At 39.3% G+C, this 22,409-nt stretch overlaps 3 protein-coding genes across 3 annotated transcripts; 2 read left to right on the top strand and 1 right to left on the bottom strand.

Annotated features, from left to right (window-relative positions):
- The first annotated feature begins 13,195 nt into the window (after window positions 1-13,195).
- Window positions 13,196-15,796, top strand: LOC141430843 (gustatory receptor for sugar taste 43a-like). The gene is made up of 4 exons (XM_074091705.1): window positions 13,196-13,261; window positions 13,864-13,976; window positions 14,624-14,788; window positions 15,692-15,796. The coding sequence occupies exons 1-4, from the start codon at window positions 13,201-13,203 to the stop codon at window positions 15,758-15,760; spliced, it is 408 nt and encodes a 135-aa protein (XP_073947806.1). The 5' UTR covers window positions 13,196-13,200; the 3' UTR covers window positions 15,761-15,796.
- Window positions 15,797-16,009: 213 nt separating this feature from the next.
- LOC141430842 (uncharacterized) lies at window positions 16,010-17,665 on the bottom strand. The gene is made up of 2 exons (XM_074091703.1): window positions 17,555-17,665; window positions 16,010-16,617 (listed from the first exon to the last, which is right to left on the bottom strand). Exons 1-2 carry the CDS (start codon window positions 17,619-17,621, stop codon window positions 16,220-16,222), a joined length of 465 nt encoding a protein of 154 aa, XP_073947804.1. The 5' UTR covers window positions 17,622-17,665; the 3' UTR covers window positions 16,010-16,219.
- A 1,524-nt stretch (window positions 17,666-19,189) lies between these two features.
- LOC141430841 (uncharacterized) lies at window positions 19,190-22,107 on the top strand. The gene is made up of 3 exons (XM_074091702.1): window positions 19,190-19,462; window positions 20,087-20,288; window positions 20,712-22,107. The coding sequence occupies exons 1-3, from the start codon at window positions 19,381-19,383 to the stop codon at window positions 21,052-21,054; spliced, it is 627 nt and encodes a 208-aa protein (XP_073947803.1). The 5' UTR covers window positions 19,190-19,380; the 3' UTR covers window positions 21,055-22,107.
- Window positions 22,108-22,409: the final 302 nt, after the last annotated feature.

The following is a 22,409-nucleotide window of genomic DNA, read 5'->3' as shown; positions in this document are numbered from 1 at the left end:
AATGTAATATACTTAAAGTTGTCTGTAATCAATGTTTGAAGTAAAAAAAACTATTGCGTGAAAATAAACAAAAGTAAAGTTACCTAGTTACTTTTTTTAACTCTCATTAACATACACCCACTTCGTCTCCTCATATATTTTTTTTTCTCTTGACTAGACTTCCGAGTTACTAATTAATTATACATAATTGGCACAGTAAATTACAAGTTAAGTATTTTTCCTCGACTTCTCTGGGAGTAGATTATTAACAATGCCTAAGGCGTCGAATTTAATAGACTCCGGAATCAAATCACTTTCCCCACTCGACTTTTTCTTAATGGTTTATCGTCTTTTGCAGTTTTGATACTTAAAATTGCAGCGTATTGAAACACTCGCGGCTTTTATTTTAAGTGTTTGAATTTTTTTTTCGTTCGGCTTGCCGTGGGTGGAGTGACCAGATCGATTTTCGAATAAGCTCCAAAAACCAATCTTAATAATCTTCAATTTAGAAAAGTAATAAGTTCGAATAATTTTACCAGGTAAACAATTTTATCTACACCCATATAGTAAATCCTCCATTATGCGTTCAAAAATCATAGATAATTACCAGCATTACCTACGACATTGGATTCTATTATGAACACGGCTGTATCGTAATGAGATTTTCATCACACTTGCTCGTAAACAGTGTCGTAACATGCAGGCTACCTTAGTTGCAACCCCCCAAATAAAACCCTCGACCTTAATGTGCTTGTCATGAAACCCGTGGTCGGTAAATGAGTCATTGCGCGTACACATTTTCTTGCCATGAAGCCCAAGGTCGGTAAATGAGTCAGTGCCCGTACTGATGGTGCTGCGCGCGCTCTTGCTGCAGGACTACATGGACCACCACATGCACACGCACGTTGCGGCGCATGCCGAGGGAGGTAGAGGGCGGCGCTGCCAAGAGCACAGCCTAAGGTATCGCCAATATTTGGAAGAATTATATTTTTTCTTTTACAAATATAAAATTTTACTTGCAAATGTGATGAAAAACATTGTATGTCGCACGGGCGGTACTAGAATTACGAACATCGACTCATTAAAGCCCTCAGTCTTCGACTTCGGGCTTCTAATAGACTCTCGTTCGTAATTCCTTATTTACCGCCCTTAAGACACAATGTACTATTATAGTACGAGTGCATAGGTAGAGCGTGGCGGCGAGCAGCAGGCGCGGCACGGCGAGCTCGTGGGGCAGACATACCTGCCCGTAGTTCTCGTTGCAATGCAGGTCATTCTCAATGGTTCGCGGAACACATGATAATAATAATAATATCATTTATTTGCATTGAATGGGTACAATCAGTTGTTTAAAATAATTACAAGTATAAAGAACGGCCACCCAGCCATTTCTGGCATACAAATGTTGTTTAATTAAAAATGTTACCTAAAATTATACATAATAACCCAATTTATATCATTTCACATTTCCATTTTATTAAATTTTGTGTTAATTAATTTTTTTTATGGCTTTCTTTCTTTTCTTTTTAAAAAAATAGAGGATTCAATATATGGATGTAGACAAAATATTGTATGCAACTGTACGTAATTAGGCCTTAAAACACTCATGTGACCTTTTTATGAAACTCGGCTACGCCTCGTTTCATGAAACCGCGCTCGTGTTTTAAGGACCCCAATTACGATACAGTTGCATAAATAGCTATTGTTGTACCCTAAATGCGTCCCTGGTGATTAGCCGGCGAGATCGGCCATTTTCGTCAGCGCTTGATGCGCCGCGCGTTTTGTTCCGAACAGCTAGTCTAGTGCGCCTAAGGCTGTAACTGTGAGTTGCTGCATCCAAAGACATATCTCACTCACGTTTCTCTCGCTCTTCGCTCTTCGCCTACCAAAAATGTAAATTCCACGCCACTAATACGGACGCACACGCGCACAATAACATACACGCACGCACGCACACTTTCGTGTTTATAGTGAGTTAGTAGGTTTGTTGTGACACATTGTAAGCATCAAAACATACGTTGTAAAGCTGTCAAGAGGTTAGTCAATATTTAGAACAAATACTTGGTATTTCCGATTGTCGATAGGTTTGTTTCTACCAAATATAATCAGTAATATTAAATGACACGATGCGCAGCACGATGATGGCTAGATGTGACAGAGAATTACCCAATATACAAACTATCGTAAAATGGTTATTGAAATTTGTTTTTTTTTTGTTTTTGTTTCGGTTGTTAATTTCATTTTTAGATTCAACCCGCGTAAGGGTGTATACAATTAGCAAGTAAGTGATAAGAGTTATAATAATTATGTTAATGTACTAATTATTATTATTTTATTTTGTTAATGTATTATGTTAATCTTTGTCTTTGTTTTTGCTTGTATTAGGTACCTATATTCAAAGAATGTCTGTTATGTTTGTTTGTTATTTGAACCTTAAATTATACATTATTATAGTAACTTTGAGTAAAAATTGTATGTGACTGAGTGCGTCAACTCCTACTGGTTCCGACAGAATATCAGCGCTGTGACAGCAATGTCGCAGCACATGCTGAGTCGGCGCCTTTTCGCGGCTGTGCCGTGACAACTTAATTTCAAATATGTATACAATCTGAATCGTTTGTTTATGTAGAATTGTCATGGCATGTTTGTGAATAAAGTTTTTTATCTATCTATCTATCTATCTATCTATCTAATTTTAATGTTTTTAAAGCCACAAAAGAAATATGTTTCATAGTTATTTATATAGTCTTACGCAGTTAATAGTGTGTAGTATAATCTTGGTAGCGGTCCGAGGGTCACCAACGGTGCTGGCTGAAAATCAGCGCTGGGGTGTAGATTGTATAAAGTAGCAAAGAGTTCAGAATATAATGTACCTACACTGTAGGTCTTGATTTTGCAATGCTGAAAGTATTACTGGGTGGTTAAAGTATCAAAAGCTTTACCATAGTCCACAAAAGCGCGTCCACGCAATCAAAAGGTCCACACTACTAAATTTGTCTAAGTACTCTAATAATTCCGACCACTCTTTCCGATACAGTGGACGTTTTAATGTAGTGAGTAGGTATTATGACAGCTTTAGCATAATAAACCTTTTAACTACAGTGGTTGTTTTGATAAAATGGACACTACGATTCCAAAGGCTCGCTGATAACTTAACTCAGTTACAAGTTCGTTAGCCACGTCCAGTAAACTATAGGCTCTAGTCTAGACTTAAATCTTGAACTGTTTAACGTAAACTACTTGTTGATTATGGTTTCGTCAAGCAATCAGTGACAAGAACATTCAGAGTGGACAGAGTTGATGCAACACAGTTATTACGTTAACTAAAATTATTCATTTAAAAAAAAAGCTTTTCAGGAGATTAAATCACAACAAGAAACGCACTTTAGACTTCAAAAATTGTGAACTTTAAAATGGGTAAGCAAGTAAAATTAAATTTTAGATTCTATTCATCATCATCTCTGGACTTTATACGTACCTCTGCTAGGCTCAGTCCTCCTCTCCGAATGGAGAGGGCTTGGGCTGTTAGAATCCAAGAGGGCCTAATGCGATTTCGGAATTTCATACAGCTGCTTCGCAAGTTTATTGCTACATTTCAAATACAACTTCGCACATAAATTAATATTAAACAGATAGGCCTAGAAAATTTAAGCAGACAGGTATTAAATTATGAATACCTACCAAAAAACTGATTTATAAATGTTTAATTTATTTTCTTCCATCAAGGTAGGTACTACTTTTCTCACTATGAAAAATTGTATTTCGCTCGGCTGCAAAGTTGTTTAGTCGGTATCTCGTGCCTTAAAACCCTCGGCTACGCTCAGGATTCTTCTTTTGAGCCACTCGCTTCGTTCGTGGCTCAATCCTTGTGTCCTAAACAATAACTTTCCACCTTGCATATCGGCATTAGCACCCTTTTGGTGGGCAGCAAAGTACCTATCATGCTCAAGAAGTGTGTTTTCATTTTGTTCAGAATAATGTTCACTTAAGTAGATGGCGCTTGCAAATTCGCTAAATGTAAGTTGCACCAAGTTAATTTAACTATAACCCATGTCAATCCAGCCGTCAAATAAAATGGATTTTTTAAATGAGTTGACTCGGATGCAACTCGCGCTAAGAAATCTAAAGTACCTAAGTGATTCTGAACTTTTTTGGAATTTGGTTATTTTCATGTGTTTTTTATGTACAATAAAGAGTAAGTTTTACAATACTTATACAATACAACATCGGAATAAAATATAGCCTGTATTTCAGAGATCCAGACAAATGCATATCAAATGTCATCCAAATCCGTCCAGCCGTTTTAGCACACACGCGCATGACAAATTTTCACACGTATTTTCTACTTATGAATATTAAGTAAGATCTCAGTAAGATGTATACATCGATAGTTGTCAGACCCATTGAAGATTAATAATACCTAAGCCCTCTCATTCTGAGAGGAGGCCTGTGCCCAGCAGTGGGACGTATATAGGCTGGGATGATGATGATGATTATGAATACCTAAGTATATCGTTCATATCGAGGAGTAGGTGTAACGCGAACGTAATCGCGTAATCGTACTTTATTGCTAAAATAAAAAACACGTTTCCATATTTTCTGACGATCTAACTAACGGACGAATTACCTAGATTATTTTTAGGACACTGTCCTATTGTGGCACTGGAAACTTTTATGGTATAGGGGTCTTATGAGCGGCATTGCCACAGATCCGGGGCCGGGCTGCGTGGTGTCGGGCCCGACGGCGGCGGCGATGCGTGCTTCGCGCGTGCTCGGCGCGGCGCCGCTGCGTGTCGCGCGCGCGCGCGCCGCCTGGCGGGTCGCGCCGTCGCCCACGTTCGCCGTGCTGCAACGTATAGAGCAGAAAAGGAAGGAAGTAATGGGTATGTAAAATGTGAGAATCAAATTCAAACTTCGAACTCTACTTAGTTCAGGGTTTCTTAAAGTGGGGTCCACGGACCCCTTAAGGGTTCGTAGCATGTGTATCAGGGGTCCGCAGTAGGTCAGTCTGTAAGATTTATTAGGAAATTTCCAAAAAAAATTGACAGGGGTCCGTGGAATTGTTTATATTGTGAAAGTGGTCCGTGACTGCAAAAAGTTTAAGAAACCCTACTCTAGTTGAAAGTAGCAGAAGGCCTGGTTATCTAAACTCAACCAATTTTTAATTCAACTGTATCTACATTCGTATGGGTTATACATACATACAAACATACATAAAATCACGCCTCTTTCCCAACGGGGTAGGCAGAGACTACATCCTTCCACTTGCTACGATTCTGGCATTTGTATGCCTTCCTCTTGCTACGATTTTGGCATACAACTCTCGCTTCCTCTACATTCATCAATCTTTTCATGCATGCACGTCGGTTTAGAGTACTCCTGACCCGACCTTTCTTCAGAAATGGTTAGATGGGTTATAGATATATCATTTTTTTTAAACAGCGATTGTTATGTTAAAATACTTACCTACTACTTACTTTTCAATATCCGTAGGTACTAATATTAGAACCCAATATTAACTCCATCTGTCTGTTACCACTTCACGGTTAAACCACTGAACCGAATTAGATGAAATTCGTTATGAAGATAGTTAGACTCTGGGATAGGATAGTTTTAATCCTAGAAAATGCATAGTCCCCACTGGATAGCGATAAACGAATTTTACCCAGACGGAGTCGCGGGATAGACCTGATATTTACATAGATCAATAATCATAGACTACGGAATTCGTAAATCGTAGTTCGTGTCGTTCCTCCCTCTGACGCTTATACTATTTAATACGATAGTGAGAGGGACGGTACGATACGAACTTTGATTTTCGAATTTCGGAGTAGACCCTCTGTTACCTTAATACATGTTTCTATAACGACTATCAAACAATAATAAATAGGGTACGACCTCGACATATTACGCGTCTTCCACGAAATACGTAGCAACATACAAGGTTGGTCTGTTGTTGCCAGTAACAAAAAAATTGGTTCTACAATAGTGCAAATATGAACATTGTAGTTTCGACGGTTTAGGCGCTAGACTCCTGTGGCAGAGCGACAGACTGACACAACATTATTTTATATTACAACATAGGAAGTGAAAAACATCAATTGAAAAAACACGTTAAAACTTTTTTTTTCAAATTATCGAAGAAAATTTCAAATTATTTTTGTCATAAATTAATTGGAAAAAAAACAAGCACAATTTGTTTCTTTCAAACTCAGTCGTTACTCGTACCACCGTGCCCTATTTCAGGACGCTACTACAAGCGGTAGTAAAAAGAGAAATAGAAATAGAAATAGAATTTATTTATTGTCAAACTGTGTACAAAAGATGACATAATATAATAGTTCCAACAGTTACCCAATGTGGGCGTACAATATTTATATCCCTACCATACATATTTTATCAGCTAAATACAACAATACCTATCTACCTACTGCTTGTAAATTGTTACTTGTAGCACAACTTGTAGATTCGTGAAATAGGGCACTGATTGGTATAGCGTCTTGACCGCGCAATGAATTTGAGGAAGTGCTCGCCGCGCCGCCTGTCGCGCGTGGTCGTACCGGGGCCGTTTGGCCTCACTGACTACCCGGTGCTATCAGTGTACTCGTGACCACGACCGCTGCAATGTGGTAGAAAACGTCGAGGTAATTGTAAATAAAATAATCATGAGACAGTTCACACCAATTTTCCGCCATTAAATCATATTTCCCTTGCATTACCTTCGTTAAATTGTGACATAGGAGAAGACACTACAGCGCAACGTCTTTACTTTTTGTCTCTTCTCCTATTTATGTTTTTACTGTGTTTTTGTTGTGATTAGTGTGTTTTATGTCAATTAAATGTTGTGTTTGAGTTTGAGTTATGGCGTCCAATTTTTTGAACTCCCTTTTACGCCATTTGTTTTATTTTACAATTTCATATCATGTTAATGGTACTGCCACATTGGGTGTTATAAATGTTCTCTAACGTTATAAAACATTTGTTTTATAACATTGTACAACAAATCGTAATAAATGTTAAGCGTTATTATCATGTTATATAATTTTTAAAATGTTATACAACAAGTTGCAAATGCAATTCTTATATGGTGTTATGTAACAGTTTTATACCAATGTGGGAGCGCTTAAAACACCTAACAAGTTGTAACAAAAGTTATAAAGTGTTGAGAATGTTATCGTGTTTTATAACGTTATAGGACATTTAATTTTATAACAGCCAATGTGGTAGCACCATAAGTTACAAAGAATATTTGTGTAAAGACATACACTATGTGAACTATCTATTTTAGGTACATTCTTAAAATACAAAATATCCATAGGATTAAAACTACTTACTATTAAATTAAAATAAACTAAAACTTTTTTTAAAGCCGCACAAAGCCGAGATATTAATAGGACCGAAAAAGTCCTGCAGGGTGACCTCAGTAGCATGAACGACTACTTCACACGCTGGCGACTATGCCCCAATGCGAATAAAACGGAGGTTTGCTGTTTCCATCTGTGCAATAGACTGGCGAACGCAGAGCTGAATGTCACATTTAGGGGGGACGTGCTTAAACACAACCCTAATCCCAAATATCTTGGCGTCACCCTCGACCGAAGCCTAACCTACAAGACCCATCTCGGTAAGGTTGCGGCTAAGATTAGGACTCTCAATAATATAGTGCAGAAACTGACGGGCACTACCAGGGGCGCTAGCGCTGCGTGCCTGCGAACAACCGCCCTCGCACTGGTATATTCTTCAGCTGAGTATTGTGCACCTGTGTGGCTTAACAGCGCACATGTCTCAGCAGTAGACTCGCAGCTGAACCACACCATGCGCCTAGTAACAGGCTGTATGCGCCCAACGCCCACGCACTGGTTGCCTGCACTCAGCAATATTGCTCCGCCGCACCTGCGCCGAGAACAATGCCTCCACCGCGAGCTGGACAAAATATGCGGGGACTCAACCTTACCAGTCAATAAAGACCTACCTGCGGCAACCCAAAGGTTAAAATCTCGCCACCCACCAGTATCCAAAATACACTCCAGAGACCCTGCCTGGGAAATGCGGAACGCTTGGCTCAGCGAATGGCAGACGAAGGGAGAGCCACCTGACTTGTTTGAGTTGAACCCCCGAGAAAGACCCCCGGGCTTCGAAACGCAGCGCTGAGTGTGGTGCCTGGCCAACCGCTTCCGAACCAATGTTGGGAACTCCGCGTACCTTAGGAGTAAATGGGGCTGGTGCGAGTCGGCGGCTTGCGAGTGTGGCCACCCGGAACAGACGGCCCACCACATGGTACTGGAATGCCCGATCACTAAGTTCGATGGACACATAGATGACCTCAAGAAGCTGTCATGTTTAGTTTTCATTTGTATTTCATGCACAGTTTTGCAGTGACACTTATTCCATACGATAAATAAATAACTAAAACTTTAATTAAAAAAGAGAGGTGGGCCTCTTGGCATGGTGCCCATCACGCAGGCAGCATTCCCGCGTTGAACTGCGATTGAGATTCTTTGCGCGAGAAAGCTGCCGGCGCGAGGGTTGCCTGTTGCCTCCCTTAACCTATTGCTGAGCTCCCTGTGTAGCTCCAGCGCACCCTTACCCCAAGGACCTAGAGTCTCGACGCCGAAAGCAAAGAAATGATATTGGGCGCCGAGACAGCTATATTTTGTGACCTTGAGGCGTTCCCGGGCGTCTGCCGCCGCCCCCGCACATTTGGTAGTTGCTGGTAGGTAGGACGCCGCCAGGGTATCTGTACAGGTAGCGTCCCACACCAGCGCACGGCCAGTCTTCCAGGGTATCAACGACATTCCGTCAGGGCGCTTACCATCGCTCCGTACAATCTGGGGCTCCAGAGCAGCGGGAACGTTGGCATTTTGGCTATTTGATATTTTTATTGTAGATGATTTTTTTCATGACCACGTTTGTATGTAGAATGGAACGAAGAGACGTCTCTTACTATTTACAGCGCATTGGTCAACTATAATACTGTAGAATTTCATTGACAAATAAATACTTAAATAAATCAGCAATTCTTAACCTTTTTGACTAGCGACCCAAAGTATATAAATATATTTGAAACCAGCGACCCTAAAAATATCCTTAAAATTCACTTCATAAAAATGAATCCCTATTTCCCTTGGTCACGGCATCACGCGTGAACGGCTGGACCGATTTCGCTAATTCTTTTTTTTTTGTTGTGTTTGCTATTGTCAGGAGAAGGTTCTTATAAAAGAATATTTAGAAAATTAAAAAAAAAACTACACCCGGTGCGAAGCCGCGGGCACCAGCTAGTATAATATAAAAAAAACATTTGATGACACGCGTTGGATGGCCCGCAAGCGTGGTGTTTGGTTTTAACAGTATGTCCGCACCTTCAGGCTGCGTGGTATCCGGGTCGCTAGCGCTGGTGCTGCGCGCGTCTTGTGCGCTGGCGATGTCGCCGCTGAGCGCGACGCGCGCGCGCGCCGGCTGGCGGGTCGCGCCATCGCACGCGCTCGCTGGCTTGCAACGCCTGCTTATAACAGCCATCAGTGAGTTCCTATCGGATCCATTTGATAGATCCGACATCTTGTCATGATATGTCCCAATGCAGGGCAGAATTTGAGTGCTCGGGCCGTAGTTCCCACGCGAGTCCAGTATAAATCGGGAGCTTTATACACTGACGAGCAAAAATAAAGAATTAGGGGTCGGTTAAAGATGTTTTCTTGATTTAGAAAATACATTAAAGCTAATTGAACCACGCATAAATTAAATTAAGATAAAGAATAAAACTCTTTACTAAACTTGTTTTACTCGAAGAAGCTGTCACAGCGGGTTTTGTAATTATCCACTAAACAACGTTGCCACGATAAGTATCATAATTAATAATCCCTTGTCAAGTAATGCGACGTCACCTATGAATGTTTCTGAGAAAAGGTTACCTCGGTGAGTCACGCACGATTCATAGTCAATTTTTATAAAGTAGGTAAGGGATGCCAAATTAGACGCTGATTTCGCCCTAGACACCAAATCCATCTAAACTACTTGACATTTATCTTTTGTTTCATATTTAGATTAAGGTATATCCGTTTCGGATGTCAATATTTCTGTTTTAATTTTTCCTAGATATTGTAACCCTTGCAGGGGTTGGATGCGATTTAAGTTTAGAGGGTCCGAAGCGGGTGCGTGCTGGCAACACCACCTTGAAGACAGTAGTGTGGATCTGTGATTGGTTCCTACTGATACTTATAGCCAGCATATCCACCTACATGGGATCCTCACGCATGAAGAGCCTCGTACAAGTGCTGAATCAGCTGCAACAGGTACCAGGTAGTCATAGAAATCGAAGAGATTCTTAGGAAGTTATTCTCATATTCACTCTCGGAAAGGAGCTGCCGCAAACTGGTAAAATTAACCGCAAATGATGTGTGATATAGTTGATGACAAGTGATATAGTTGAATGATATGGAACTGATGTCAAGTATAAACTGTATAAACTCGACGAATACACAGCTGCTTCTACATATTTTAAAATAAAGATCTTAGGACTTCTGAACGATTCTAAAAATTATATAATCACTAAGTTTTTGAAATTGCTTATTACTTTACTGAATTTAAAGATGTTTCTGCTTCCAGATAAATTTTAACCTTAAGATAAACCCACCGTCTGTCAAGTCGGAGATGATGCGGTCCTTCCTGATCGTCTGCTTGATGATATGGTCTGTAGCGCTGCAAGTATTAGATGTTTGCAATTTGACGCATGCAGCTCTGAGAGAGGACAAGAAATGTAAGTATTGTGTCATTCCTTTATTTCGATTGACTATGTTACTATACCCGCAGCAGGGTTGTAGTTATCGCCGTTAACAGTGGTATCAAAAATACGCCCCGCTCCTCTCCCCAGGTACAGTTCGCTGCAGTTAGGTAGAAGAGCTCCCAGCAAATTTTCTTAGCAATCGTACAATGTTTTTGAAAGACCTACCGTACAGACTACGGAAGCATTTTTTTCTCGCAAGCTGAAACGGAGAAAATTCGCTTGCGCTTTGCGCTCGCTTTGAATTTAATTAGGCCGATCTGGAGCGGAAGCCGCATTTAGGTAGCGTAACGTGTCTCAACACGTTCAAGTTGTGAACTTGAAGACTGTTGGCAGTGGCTGGATGAGGGAAACCAAGGATAGAAAGTGGCGTAACATAAAGGAGGCCTACGGTCAGTGGAAGGACTAAAATTAATTGATTGAATTTAGTTGTAGGACCAATAATGGGCATGAGTATTACATATAACTACGCTAACGTAGCGGAGGTGATGGTGGCGCTCCAGTGGTACTACTTGGCTAGTGGCACGCACGCCGCCGCCGCCGCGCTCAACCAACAGCTGCAACAGCTACGCGACGGTAACCGACTTGTTTTCATTATTATTGTATTTGAGGCCCATGGCTTCATCACTGACAAATTAGCTGTTATTACCTTAATTTTCGTCAATATCGTCATCCGCATCATTATTACTATCATTATTATTCTCCTGTTCTCACCTCACATATGACCTTAATACGATATTTATCACCATTAATTTGTTTAAGCAGTATGGTAGACCGAGTGCTCATCACTGTCCCAGTAGTTGCCATCTTAAATTTTTAGTCTTCTAGTAATATAAAGGTAAACATTTACTTTATATGTAGGTACATATAATGTTATTTTTTATACATTTATATTTATTGCAACATTATTTATTTTCGTTTCTCTTGTCTAGTTGTAGAACAATTTTTTTTCTGTAGTTATTGTAATTGTTAAATACCCTCTTCTGGTTATCATATTTTCCAGCGAAGAAACGGTTGTACAATCGTAATAATTTTGTATTAAATTTCTCAAACACTTGTAATTTATTAAAGCTGCCAGCTCTTGGGTACCATCACATATAGTGCCAATTAAACTTTATTCTTTAACAGTGGATCCAAAATCGGGCCCAACATCGTTGCTGGACAACTCATTCACGGCACCACAGTCTGTACTGAACCTGGTTAACAGTTTCATGATACCAGAAAAGAGTAATACAGGTAGGTAGCTATGTATTACAAGAAATGATCACACTCACACCGTAAGGCGTTCGTTCGTGTGCAGTTTGATTAAATAAAAAATAAAAACTATTTTGTACTAGATCTCGCGCCACGTAAAAAAGTCGTCATGACAACCTGTCCACTTGCTATACACGCTGAATTTCTTGCTCCAACCTGCCTTAGAAGTAACTTCTTCTCTAAGCTTCTCATTTAATTCAGATTCCATCTCATAGTGAACTTCTGAGCACAGACAGCTCTATCGATCGCACGTTATGGAAAATAAAAGTCTAGCCCAGTTTACCACAGATCTTGATTTTGATCTTTGGAAGCAAACGTAGGTGTCACAGTATAAGATAGCGTCTAGCGTGCTATATTAGATGAGTAGGTTGGCTAATTTCTAACCAATTTTAAAACTCTGATTACACCGAAAAGGGCAACAAGTTAGCTGTTGAACTAATAGAATTTCCTTGCTCACACGCGACCTTACGATAGCTAGGCTTATGCAAAATATGCGTGTTCATGCAGTTCATCCACCTCCACACTGTAAGAACACACACAAATAACACAAACCCATCTATAACTATTGTTAGCAATTTCACGGAAAACGGTTAACCTGATAGTAAGTGGCCCGAGGCCTTATCTTAGGCTTGAAATCACAATAGTTTATACCACTTCCTTCTGTCACACACACACTGTTATTACTAGATGTACTATCAACCAACGGAATCGTAACACGGTGTGAATACTTTTCACAGAATTTGTCGTAGTAACATTTAGATGACCAGATGGCCTAGTGGTTAGAGAACCTGACTACGAAGCTTGAGGTCCCGGGTTCGATTCCCGTGCCGGGGCAGATATTTGTATGAAAATACAATGTTTGTTCTCGGTCTGGGTGTTTAATGTATTTAAGTATGTACATCTGTATTATATTATCCGTTGCTCAGTACCATAACACAAGCTTTGCTAAGCTTAATTTGGGACTAGGTTAATTGGTGTGAATTGTCCCGTGATATTTATTTATTTATTTAACATCTTATTCTTCCCAAACCTTTTTCAGTGGATCAGACATCACATTAATCAATGGTATGTACATAATTTTAGCAGAGACCGAAGTGCAGTCTACAATCCGTCGTCTCGCTCTCTCCTACGACCGCATCGGCGATGTGATGATACAGATGAACTCTGGCAATGGGGTCATCCTGCTTCTGATGGTCATGGCGAACTCCTTCCGATTGGTGCTCAGCCCGTACTACTTGCTGCTGAATATTTGTAAGAACTATTTTGACATTGCTTTCATCTTAACTTCCAATCATTGATCATCAAAATGTTGTACCTTAAGTAGTGATTCTGATCAGCGCATTGTCAAGCTGAAGTTGCAGTGGGCAGATCACATGCCGCAGAAGTGATGCCCATTGGGACAGACTGGTGCTTGAATGGAGAAAAGTAGTGTAGCGCGCCCTGTTAGGTGGGTGATGATAGTCCTAAGGCCGCAGACAAGGATTGGAGGAAAAGGCCTGAAGATCGAGCTTAGTGGTGTGAGGCCTATGCCTATGCCCAGCCATGGGCTAATACAGGCTGATGACAATTATTATTATTATTATGTAAATTAAATAAGACTCATGCTCAGGGAGGGGAGAATCACGTCTTGAAAGATGTCACTAAAAGCGCCGCTGGTGGTAGAAAATCTGCTGTTCTTGTCCAACTAGTGAGTTACCTAACCGATGAAAAGCCTTCAAGTGCTATTTTCAATCCTGCAGCTTGAGAGTTGAGCGGAGTTTTTGATTAGTACATTAAGATAATAACGATGCTTAAGAATTCAAGGTAGTTAAAGTTCGTTTTTTTGTCGTTTGCCCGTTGAACGGTTCACGTAGTTGACGAAGACGACGTGGTGATGTCTCACGTGCTGCTGCAGGGCAACTGGATCGCTTTTCACATCGTCAAGCTACTACTCATCACGGAACCGTGTCACTGGATTCAGGAACAGGTAAGATCGAAACTGAAGTGTTAGAAATGAAATTAAATTAAAATATTTGTTCCAATAAGAAACCGACGGTTCCCTAGTCTGACAAAATGTTCATAGTCCATACATAGTCCATCATAGTCGTGGTCTTTCGACCAATGCCAATCTGTTCGCATTCTACAGAAACCGCTTTTTCATGAATTTGACGGGTTAACAATTATGAATAGATAAGTAAGTAAATAATAAAAACGGTACAGAAAATAAAAATTAAAAGCAAAATTTATAACATTGACTTATATAACATTTACTAGCTTTTGCCCGCGGCTCCGCCCGTGTGGTATTCGGTTATCGCGCGCTGTTCCCTAGGGAACTGTGCATTTATCCGGGATAAAAAGTAGCCTATGTCACTCTCGGGCCCATAAACTATCTCAATGCCAAAAATCACGTCAATCCGTCGCTCCGTTACGGCGTTAAAGACGGACAAACACACTTTCGCATTTATAATATTAGTATGGATAACGTCGGTTAAAAACAACCTGTGATAAGGGCAATCCAATTTTTAATCATCACAGCACGCGATTCTGTACTTTGCACTACGAAAGCATTTTCTATTGGGTCAACATGTAGTACATATTTCTAAGCGTTGTAAATTAATACTTAATTATATTTAGAGGGAACACACTGAATTCCTGTTGAGCCAGCTGACCGTCCACTTGGCGCCGAAGAGCGAAAGCGTCTCCAAGGAAATCGACCAGTTTGCCAAGCAAGTCGTGCTGAACAAAGCCAAGTTCATGCCGCTTGGCATCTTCTCGCTATCCCGGCCGCTGATAGTGACGGTATCCCTCAAACTTATGATATCCTAGTACTACCGGTTTGCCAGCGGGCACTTATCCTATCAACTAACTAACCCTATCATTTGCTCTTTTAAAGTGATGTCAAAAAGAAGTTAACGTTTTTTTTGACGAAGTTTTAGATACCTGTGACAAATTTCACCGTAAATGAATCTACGATAACCAACAATTAAAGTTGGAACTCTACTGATTACATTGTTTTTTTGTTTGTTTTAAAACATAACTAGTTTCATGTTCAAAATATTTAGAATGATTGATTGAATCCGGCGTAAGTCTATCAATTAACTGGGCTCTATCAATTCAGCGTTTTTGTAGCGTTTTTTTTTTCATTACTGTCTTCGCAGGTGTTATTAAAAGAGGTTATGCCCAGGTTGTTTTTTATCGAATACCTTTAAACGAGCAATTTTTGTATTATATTATTACCTATATATAATCAGAATCTCGGAAACGGCTCCAACGATTTCTATAAAATTTGGTATCCAGGGGTTTTCGGGGATGATAAATCGATCTAGCTTGGTCTTATCTGGGAAAACGCTTATTAACGAGTTTTAGCCCGAGCAAAGCTCGGTGGCCCAGGTACTGAAAATTTAAGACAATACCGATGCTGAATTTAGCGTGATTAAAATTCTTGTGACTAGTCTTTTCCGTTGTGCTAATAAACGTGGACGCTATTGACGATTGACCGCGCGGTCAAAACGCTCGAATATTCGCCCAAGAACTGTACTTTAGCTTTTGAACTGCTCCGAACCACAACGTTTTTAGGGTTGTGAAGACGTGGTTGAAGTTTGTTTCCATTTAGAAACGAAACAACAAGTAAAGAAAACCTGTGCTATGCTTTATGATAGTCAATACCTTTCATATTACATTAATTATGTGTCTCTGTTACAGATTCTAAGCAGCGTCACTACTCACTTAATCATAATTATACAGTTCCAGCAGATTTCCACTCACCTCTAACCTTTCTTCGGCCTTCTGTGTTTACTTGACATTGAATGGACACGTTTGCTTGATATTACATAAATTTTATAAAATAATTTAATTTCTTGATATAATTATCTAGTTTTATTAGCGTTGAACACAAGATTATGTAGGTATTGCTTGTTTTTATAAAACTAGATTAGTTTTAATGTTTCTTTGAATATTAATAGTCTTTATAGCATAATAATCTGCTAATATTATCTTTGTTCTCAAAGTAAGAAAATCACATTCATTTAATATGTCTTTATTATTAAAGGAAGTTTTCTGTACTGCCTACCTATGTGTTAGTGTTCCATAAGAGTAATTGTATTGTATTCTAAGACAAACTAACTAGTGTATAAAGAAGTACATCCTTACGATTATCATAAACCGAAAGTAACTCAGTCCTCTGCCTGAGCGTTGCCTCGTCACGCTTAAATATAAAATTAATCAGCAAAATTAATCATTGTCATGGTTATACTCCTCCAGTTTTTGCTCTACTATCAGCATCATATCTACCATCTCATCAGCACTTATTAGTTTAGATACGTCAGATCCTGCAGAACCAATGAATGCTTCAAAATCATCATTATCTTTAAAGAGCATATTATATTGCTGTTTTGCTTCAGTACCACCGAAGTTATCAATAGAATCGTCTAAATTAACCTCTCGTTTGTCTAATTTCATTTCGTCTGGACTAACAGGGGACACTTGGTTGAACACTTTATCATAAAAGGTGATGACGTCATTAGTCTCCAGAACTTGTGGCTTCTCTTGTAGCATTTCCATTATACGTTCGAACAGTGCGGGCATGTCTTTGAAAACTCGAGAATAGTTTTGCTCGAGACCATATGGACCTAAAAAAGTAATGGTGAAATTATAAGATGTTTAAATTAATATTGTGGTATGATTGATACCAATGTCGTGACTTATGATAGATGGCCACTAATGCGTGTAAATATTAGGTATGCAAGCGATCAAGGCATTCGAGTGGGTTAGTCGGGGGCGATGTCGCACTTTTTTTTCTAAACTCACACGCAAGAAGGGAGTGTTATAAGTTTGACGCTAATATCTGTCTGTCTATACTGTAGACTCTGTAGCATCATAGCTATCAAGCGGATAGACTGTATTTTATGCATTTTTTTAAAGGGAAAATGAGTTTTCTTGCGTTGGTTTTTAGTAATGTTTGATAAAAATTGGTTGTCGTTTTTGAGATATTGAATTTTGAAATAACAATGTCTAGGGTTTTCAACTTTTCTATGTCTATTAGGTTTATTGTTTACAAGATATCATTGAACAAACCTTCCGCTAATAAATAGTACATTGTTGTAGAGGCTGGAAAATAAGCAGTAGATGAATGAGTTAGTTTGAAGGCCGACCCGAAGGGGAGGCCTTCGATAATACTAGTTCATCTATTGCACTTTTGGCCGAGACTAAATATTGTACTTTTCAAGACCACTGCGAGGAAATAAAAATGTCTTCCTCGGCATGTCCGACCTGCTGCGATGCTGTGGCGTTTTTTCATATTATGCGTTTAAGAAAGAAAACACCTCATTAAACTCATAAATGGCGCATTCTCATCGGTCAATTTTGATTGGTCCGATTGTCGTTTCAGCACGCCCGGGAAAAATATTGTCATCGTCTTTTGCGAGCCATAAATGAGTCAGCTGTTAAATATACTTGGGTACTATTGGGTACTGGATTTAGATTATCTATGGCCACATTTTCGAGCAGTGTCGTGAAAAACAATATTTCTTTAAATACATATTAATGGTAACGGAACTGTATACTTACTGTCTCCTCTCACTTGAACAAAATAAATACCCAAAACAATAACTATAACTTGACGAATTGCAAACATTTCGTTCTTGTTAACTTAATTACCTGTCACCCGTACTAACTCATACGAACTACAGCAGTGACAGTTTTACATATTTAGCAGGAAAGCTGATAAGATAAGTGACAGGATGAGCCATGTTCTTCGACAAGACCCAAATGGAATGCTGATTGCATGATTGAAGGTCGATGGTTTAACACATCACGCGTAAGTGAGTCTGTTTGTCTGTTTGGTGCGCCTTCACGACATAGTTCATAGTTTACTATGTATCTAACTAAATCCGGATTGATACGGATAGATAGGTACTCAAAAAGTATTTTTATTGACGATTTAATTAACGCCTATCAGAGAACCATCGCAGATAAACATCGAATCCATTACAGAAAACCGCATCAATAGGTAACAGTAAAACCGTTCTGAAGATAATCTTTACACTTTAGTACCTTGTCGCTGTATGTCATCTGACAATTTTATACAAAACTACATTATAACTACACCAAACTAAACTATACTTTAAAACTAAACTAAACTATATTTTTAGACAGCGAGAATGTAGTAGAGCGTAAACGTATCTTTGACCTTGACTGTACTGTAGCGTCCCCTAGCGGATAAACGCCACAACACCTATGCTATGCACACATCTACACCGATATCAACTAGCTTTCAGCTGCGTGTCAACCAGATATGAGCGAGGATGTGTTGCGAGGAATGATTTTTTTTAATCGACTGGATGGCAAACGAGCAAGTGGGTCTCCTGATGGTAAGAGATCACCACCGCCCATAGACACCTGCAACACCAGGGGTACTGCAGATGCGTTGCCAACCTAGAGGCCTAAGATGGGATACCTTAAGTGCCAGTAATTTCACCGGCTGTCTTACTCTCCACGCCGAAACACAACAGTGCAAGCACTGCTGCTTCACGGCAGGATTAGCCAGCAAGATGGTAGTAGCAATCCGGGCGGACCTTGCACAAGGTCCTACCACCTGCAATGCACCACCTGCTGCACCTGCATGTGTGTTTCATGAACCAATAGGAACACTTCACTTACCTCGCCTCGCTCCGCTCACCTGTTTCCATCAGAGGGGTGTTGTGCGAGGATAGGTAAATGAAGAGTTTCTATTGGTTCATGAAAAACATATTCCTCGCACATCTCTGGTGGAAATGCAGCCTCATGACGGCACCGCTAAGCCGTAAGTATGAAGCCTGTATAAAGACTATCGTTTTAATCGTCATAATCGTGATAGTTTCTGGTACGGTTCACTAATGTTTCGCTTGGCAACTAACGTTTGGCAACCTGCAGATTTATTTTGCAACTTTTCATTTCGCAATTTTTAATAATTTAATATTTCTGAAACTGTAAATATTTCAGGATTTTTATGAAACTAACTTAATCTAACCTCAAGGGTTGGCGATGGCCCTGAAATAAATCCTAAAATATTTACAGTTTAAGAGTTTGTAAAATGAATCAGGTTGCCAAACGTTAGTTATGAAATGAACGGATACCCTCTGTGTACCTTCTAGTACATCTCTTCTGCCAAGTCCCTATACACTTGAAAAAGTGGTCTTGGCGGTGGAGAATCAGTATCACCGGTAAGTCTCTAAACAAATGATTCCATAATACACACATAGGTATGTTATGTAATTATTAAAATTACTAATACCAACTTATATCTCCTTGCGTGACTACTATCTCAGAATACTTAGACTTAGAACTTAGAGCCTATAATTAAGTTATTGTAACAGATAAGTACTTTCGAAAAGACTTCATAAGGAAAGTATAAAATGGTCCGCTACAATGTTCAGACACAAACGTCGAAGATGGCATCAAGAAGGATTTGCCTTGTTGTATCTGTCTGCATTGCTGGTAAGATTCATCGTTAGGTACTTCCATAAGCCATTAGCCATATTTATTAGCGTACTAACTACGAGTAATATCAGCAAGAGCATAGGCAATGAGGGCTATCGTTTTTTGTCTCACTAGATGGCGCACTGTTGCGTGAGGTTTTTAGGTATGGCTTTCAAAGTATATTATTACGGGCGTGAAAATAAAGTTTAGATTAAAATCATATTTAATACACTTTAAAACCGTACCATAAAAATATCGAGCATGCCACAGTATTGCATAGTCCCCGTTTTGTTCGGAAAAAAGGGAGGACAAAGGTTTCCGAAAGACAAAACTGTCTCAAAACACAGACATTCATTGCCCCGGAACGCATATTTGCCAAAATTAGTTTCAGATATTGCAAAATATTCACAAAACTATTCTAATTATAAATAAACCCGCGTAGCTCACCCAAAAACTATGAGATTTGACATTTCGGCGACCTCACGCTACACTAGCGCCTCTAGTGGCGAATTCATACGCGATAGCTCTCATTGCTTCGACAGCTTTTCGATTCAAAACCATTTTCATTGCGAATAAACACTTCGTAAAATTCTAATTATTCTACATCTAAGACATGAATGTATTCAAAATATTTTTTTTCAGTCTCACAGTTACCTACTTCCAAAGCCTACCGTATTACTAGGTCACCAGACAGGATGGAAGTTGTCATCCCAGACTATTCCATAGAGCGCGGCAGCCATGAGTACCAGGAGCGTGGTGATGAGGAGACTACTTACTGGAACCAGGAGGGAAAAAAGTACGAAAGCAAAGGGGAGAGCGATTATGAAAAACAAGAAAAGAATAGGTAGACTCCTTTGTTGTTCTGATTTCTTAGTGCTGAAGCGCCTAATGACTTATTGAGCTGTAGCTACGTAATTCATTTAAGGGCTGTTTCACCATCCATTGATTAGCGTTAACCGACGGTTAAATGTGATGCCGTCTCCGTCTATTCGAACAAAACAAATAGAGACGGCATCACACCTAACCGCCAGTTAACACTAATCAATGGATGGTGAAACAGCCCCTTATAGTTTTATACAGGCGCTTTAAATTTGTTAATTATCAGTCTTATATTTTTAATGTTCCAAGAGCGATCACGTGACAAAAATTTAAATAGGTAGTTATATTTTATTACATTTTTGATACCTAATATACGTAAGGATAAACCTCGATAAACTGACAAAAATCTTGTTTGAAAAATGTAATGGAACATAAACTTGTATTTCAGTGAAGTAAATAAAGACAAATACGAAAACGAAAAGGAATATCGTGAGAAACAGCAGGAAACAAATGCCAACAACGCTGAAGATCGCTACAACAATGAAAAGAATAACGCAGAAGAAGATCAGAGGGCCCGCGAGGAGCACTACAGCAAGCAAGAAGGAGATGGCAATAGCGAGAACTTCCAAAGTGAGGGAGAGGTCCGAGCAAATAACGTGAACAGCGAGTCAGAAAGTAAAGCTGAACGGTATGGAGACAAGGGAGCTGATGAAATGTACAAGGAAGAGAACAAAGTGGAAAATAATGATATCGAAGGAAAAACTCCTTCTTTTAATTATGAGAATAATTAGTTTGATTGCTGCTCAGTAAGGGCTTGTTTCAACACAATCAAAAAAGTTCTTGGAATATTATGTAGCAGATTGTTATTTGATCAAAATAAACAGAGAATTTGAGGTCCAGGGCTCGGTCCCTGAAAAATTCGAATATTTGGTGTTCTCAAATCTTGGGAGTTTAACACGCATTTAAGTATGTGTCTATCCATTTAAGTATGTTTATCCACCGTCTAGTAAACTTTGCTTGTAAATTTTAGTCACAAAGATTACGTTTGGTTTGGGTTTCTTTGGAATTGCGACTTATGATTTGTGCGAGCGAGCGAAGCGAGCGAGCTAGAAGGTTCGGAGCAGAAGCGACTCGGATAGGTTAGGTTCCGAAGGTTAGCCTTCGATGTTAGGTTTTTTTTTTATAGTAGCCCGAATAATAAAGATAATAGATAGATTAGTAATAGAAAAAAGCGATTTTAATCAATCATAATCAAAATAAATACTGTAGTATGGCGTTTGAATATTCTATTAAATAATATTATTGCACTAAATAATAAGGAAAACAAAACGTATTGCATTCGTATCATTATGGCATCTAATTTTCGGGAAAATAAAAATATATCAAATAAATTTTCTAGTAAACGAAACATTCGGGCAAATAAAGTTTCGGGCATGTGAAATTCGGATAATGAAATTTTGGCATATAACTTTCGAGCAAACAATAGATAACCATATCTGCCACTTAATATACCAGGCTCTTAGTATGATAGCGTCTGATGAGAACGACATACAGCACGGCGTCGGTCCTTGATAACCCTTACTGTAATCACATAAGGTGCAATAGCTAAAGTTCATCATCATCACCATCATCCGGAAGACGTCCACTGAAAGAAAGGAATACAAAGAAAGAAGAAACATTTAGTCGTGACATTATTACACAAACTACTATAGATATAGAATTAAACTTAAAAAAAGCTGCTGAACAAAGCCCTTAGAACTCCACAATGATTGAAGACACACTTTGTGTACAACAAAATATCCTATTTTCTGTTTATGTTACTTGGTAATAAATGCCTTGGTATGCAACCGTTTATTTATTTGTAACATAACAGATATCTGAGCTTTGGTTTCCTAGGATCAGCGGTGCAGTCATATACCACCCGATGATATAAAGCGATGAATGACGTCACTAGAATGTTGTCTATGTAAATAAAATGGCGCGGTTTCCTAGAGAGAGGTGTCAATTACCTCTCTAGGAAACCGTGTCATTTTTAAAAGTCGCTAAAGTAATGTTGTTCAGTTTGACGAGGACGATCTATGTTTTAATTTTTTGCTCGTATTACAGGCCACACCCGGTAGATAAGTCGACCCTCCCCTAAGTTTTA

Source organism: Choristoneura fumiferana, chromosome 9 (genome assembly GCF_025370935.1).
Source record: "Choristoneura fumiferana chromosome 9, NRCan_CFum_1, whole genome shotgun sequence".
In the NCBI taxonomy this organism is placed as follows: domain Eukaryota; kingdom Metazoa; phylum Arthropoda; class Insecta; order Lepidoptera; family Tortricidae; genus Choristoneura; species Choristoneura fumiferana.
The sequence above is the reverse complement of the archived record's forward strand: the minus strand, read 5'-3'. Positions and strand labels throughout refer to the sequence as shown.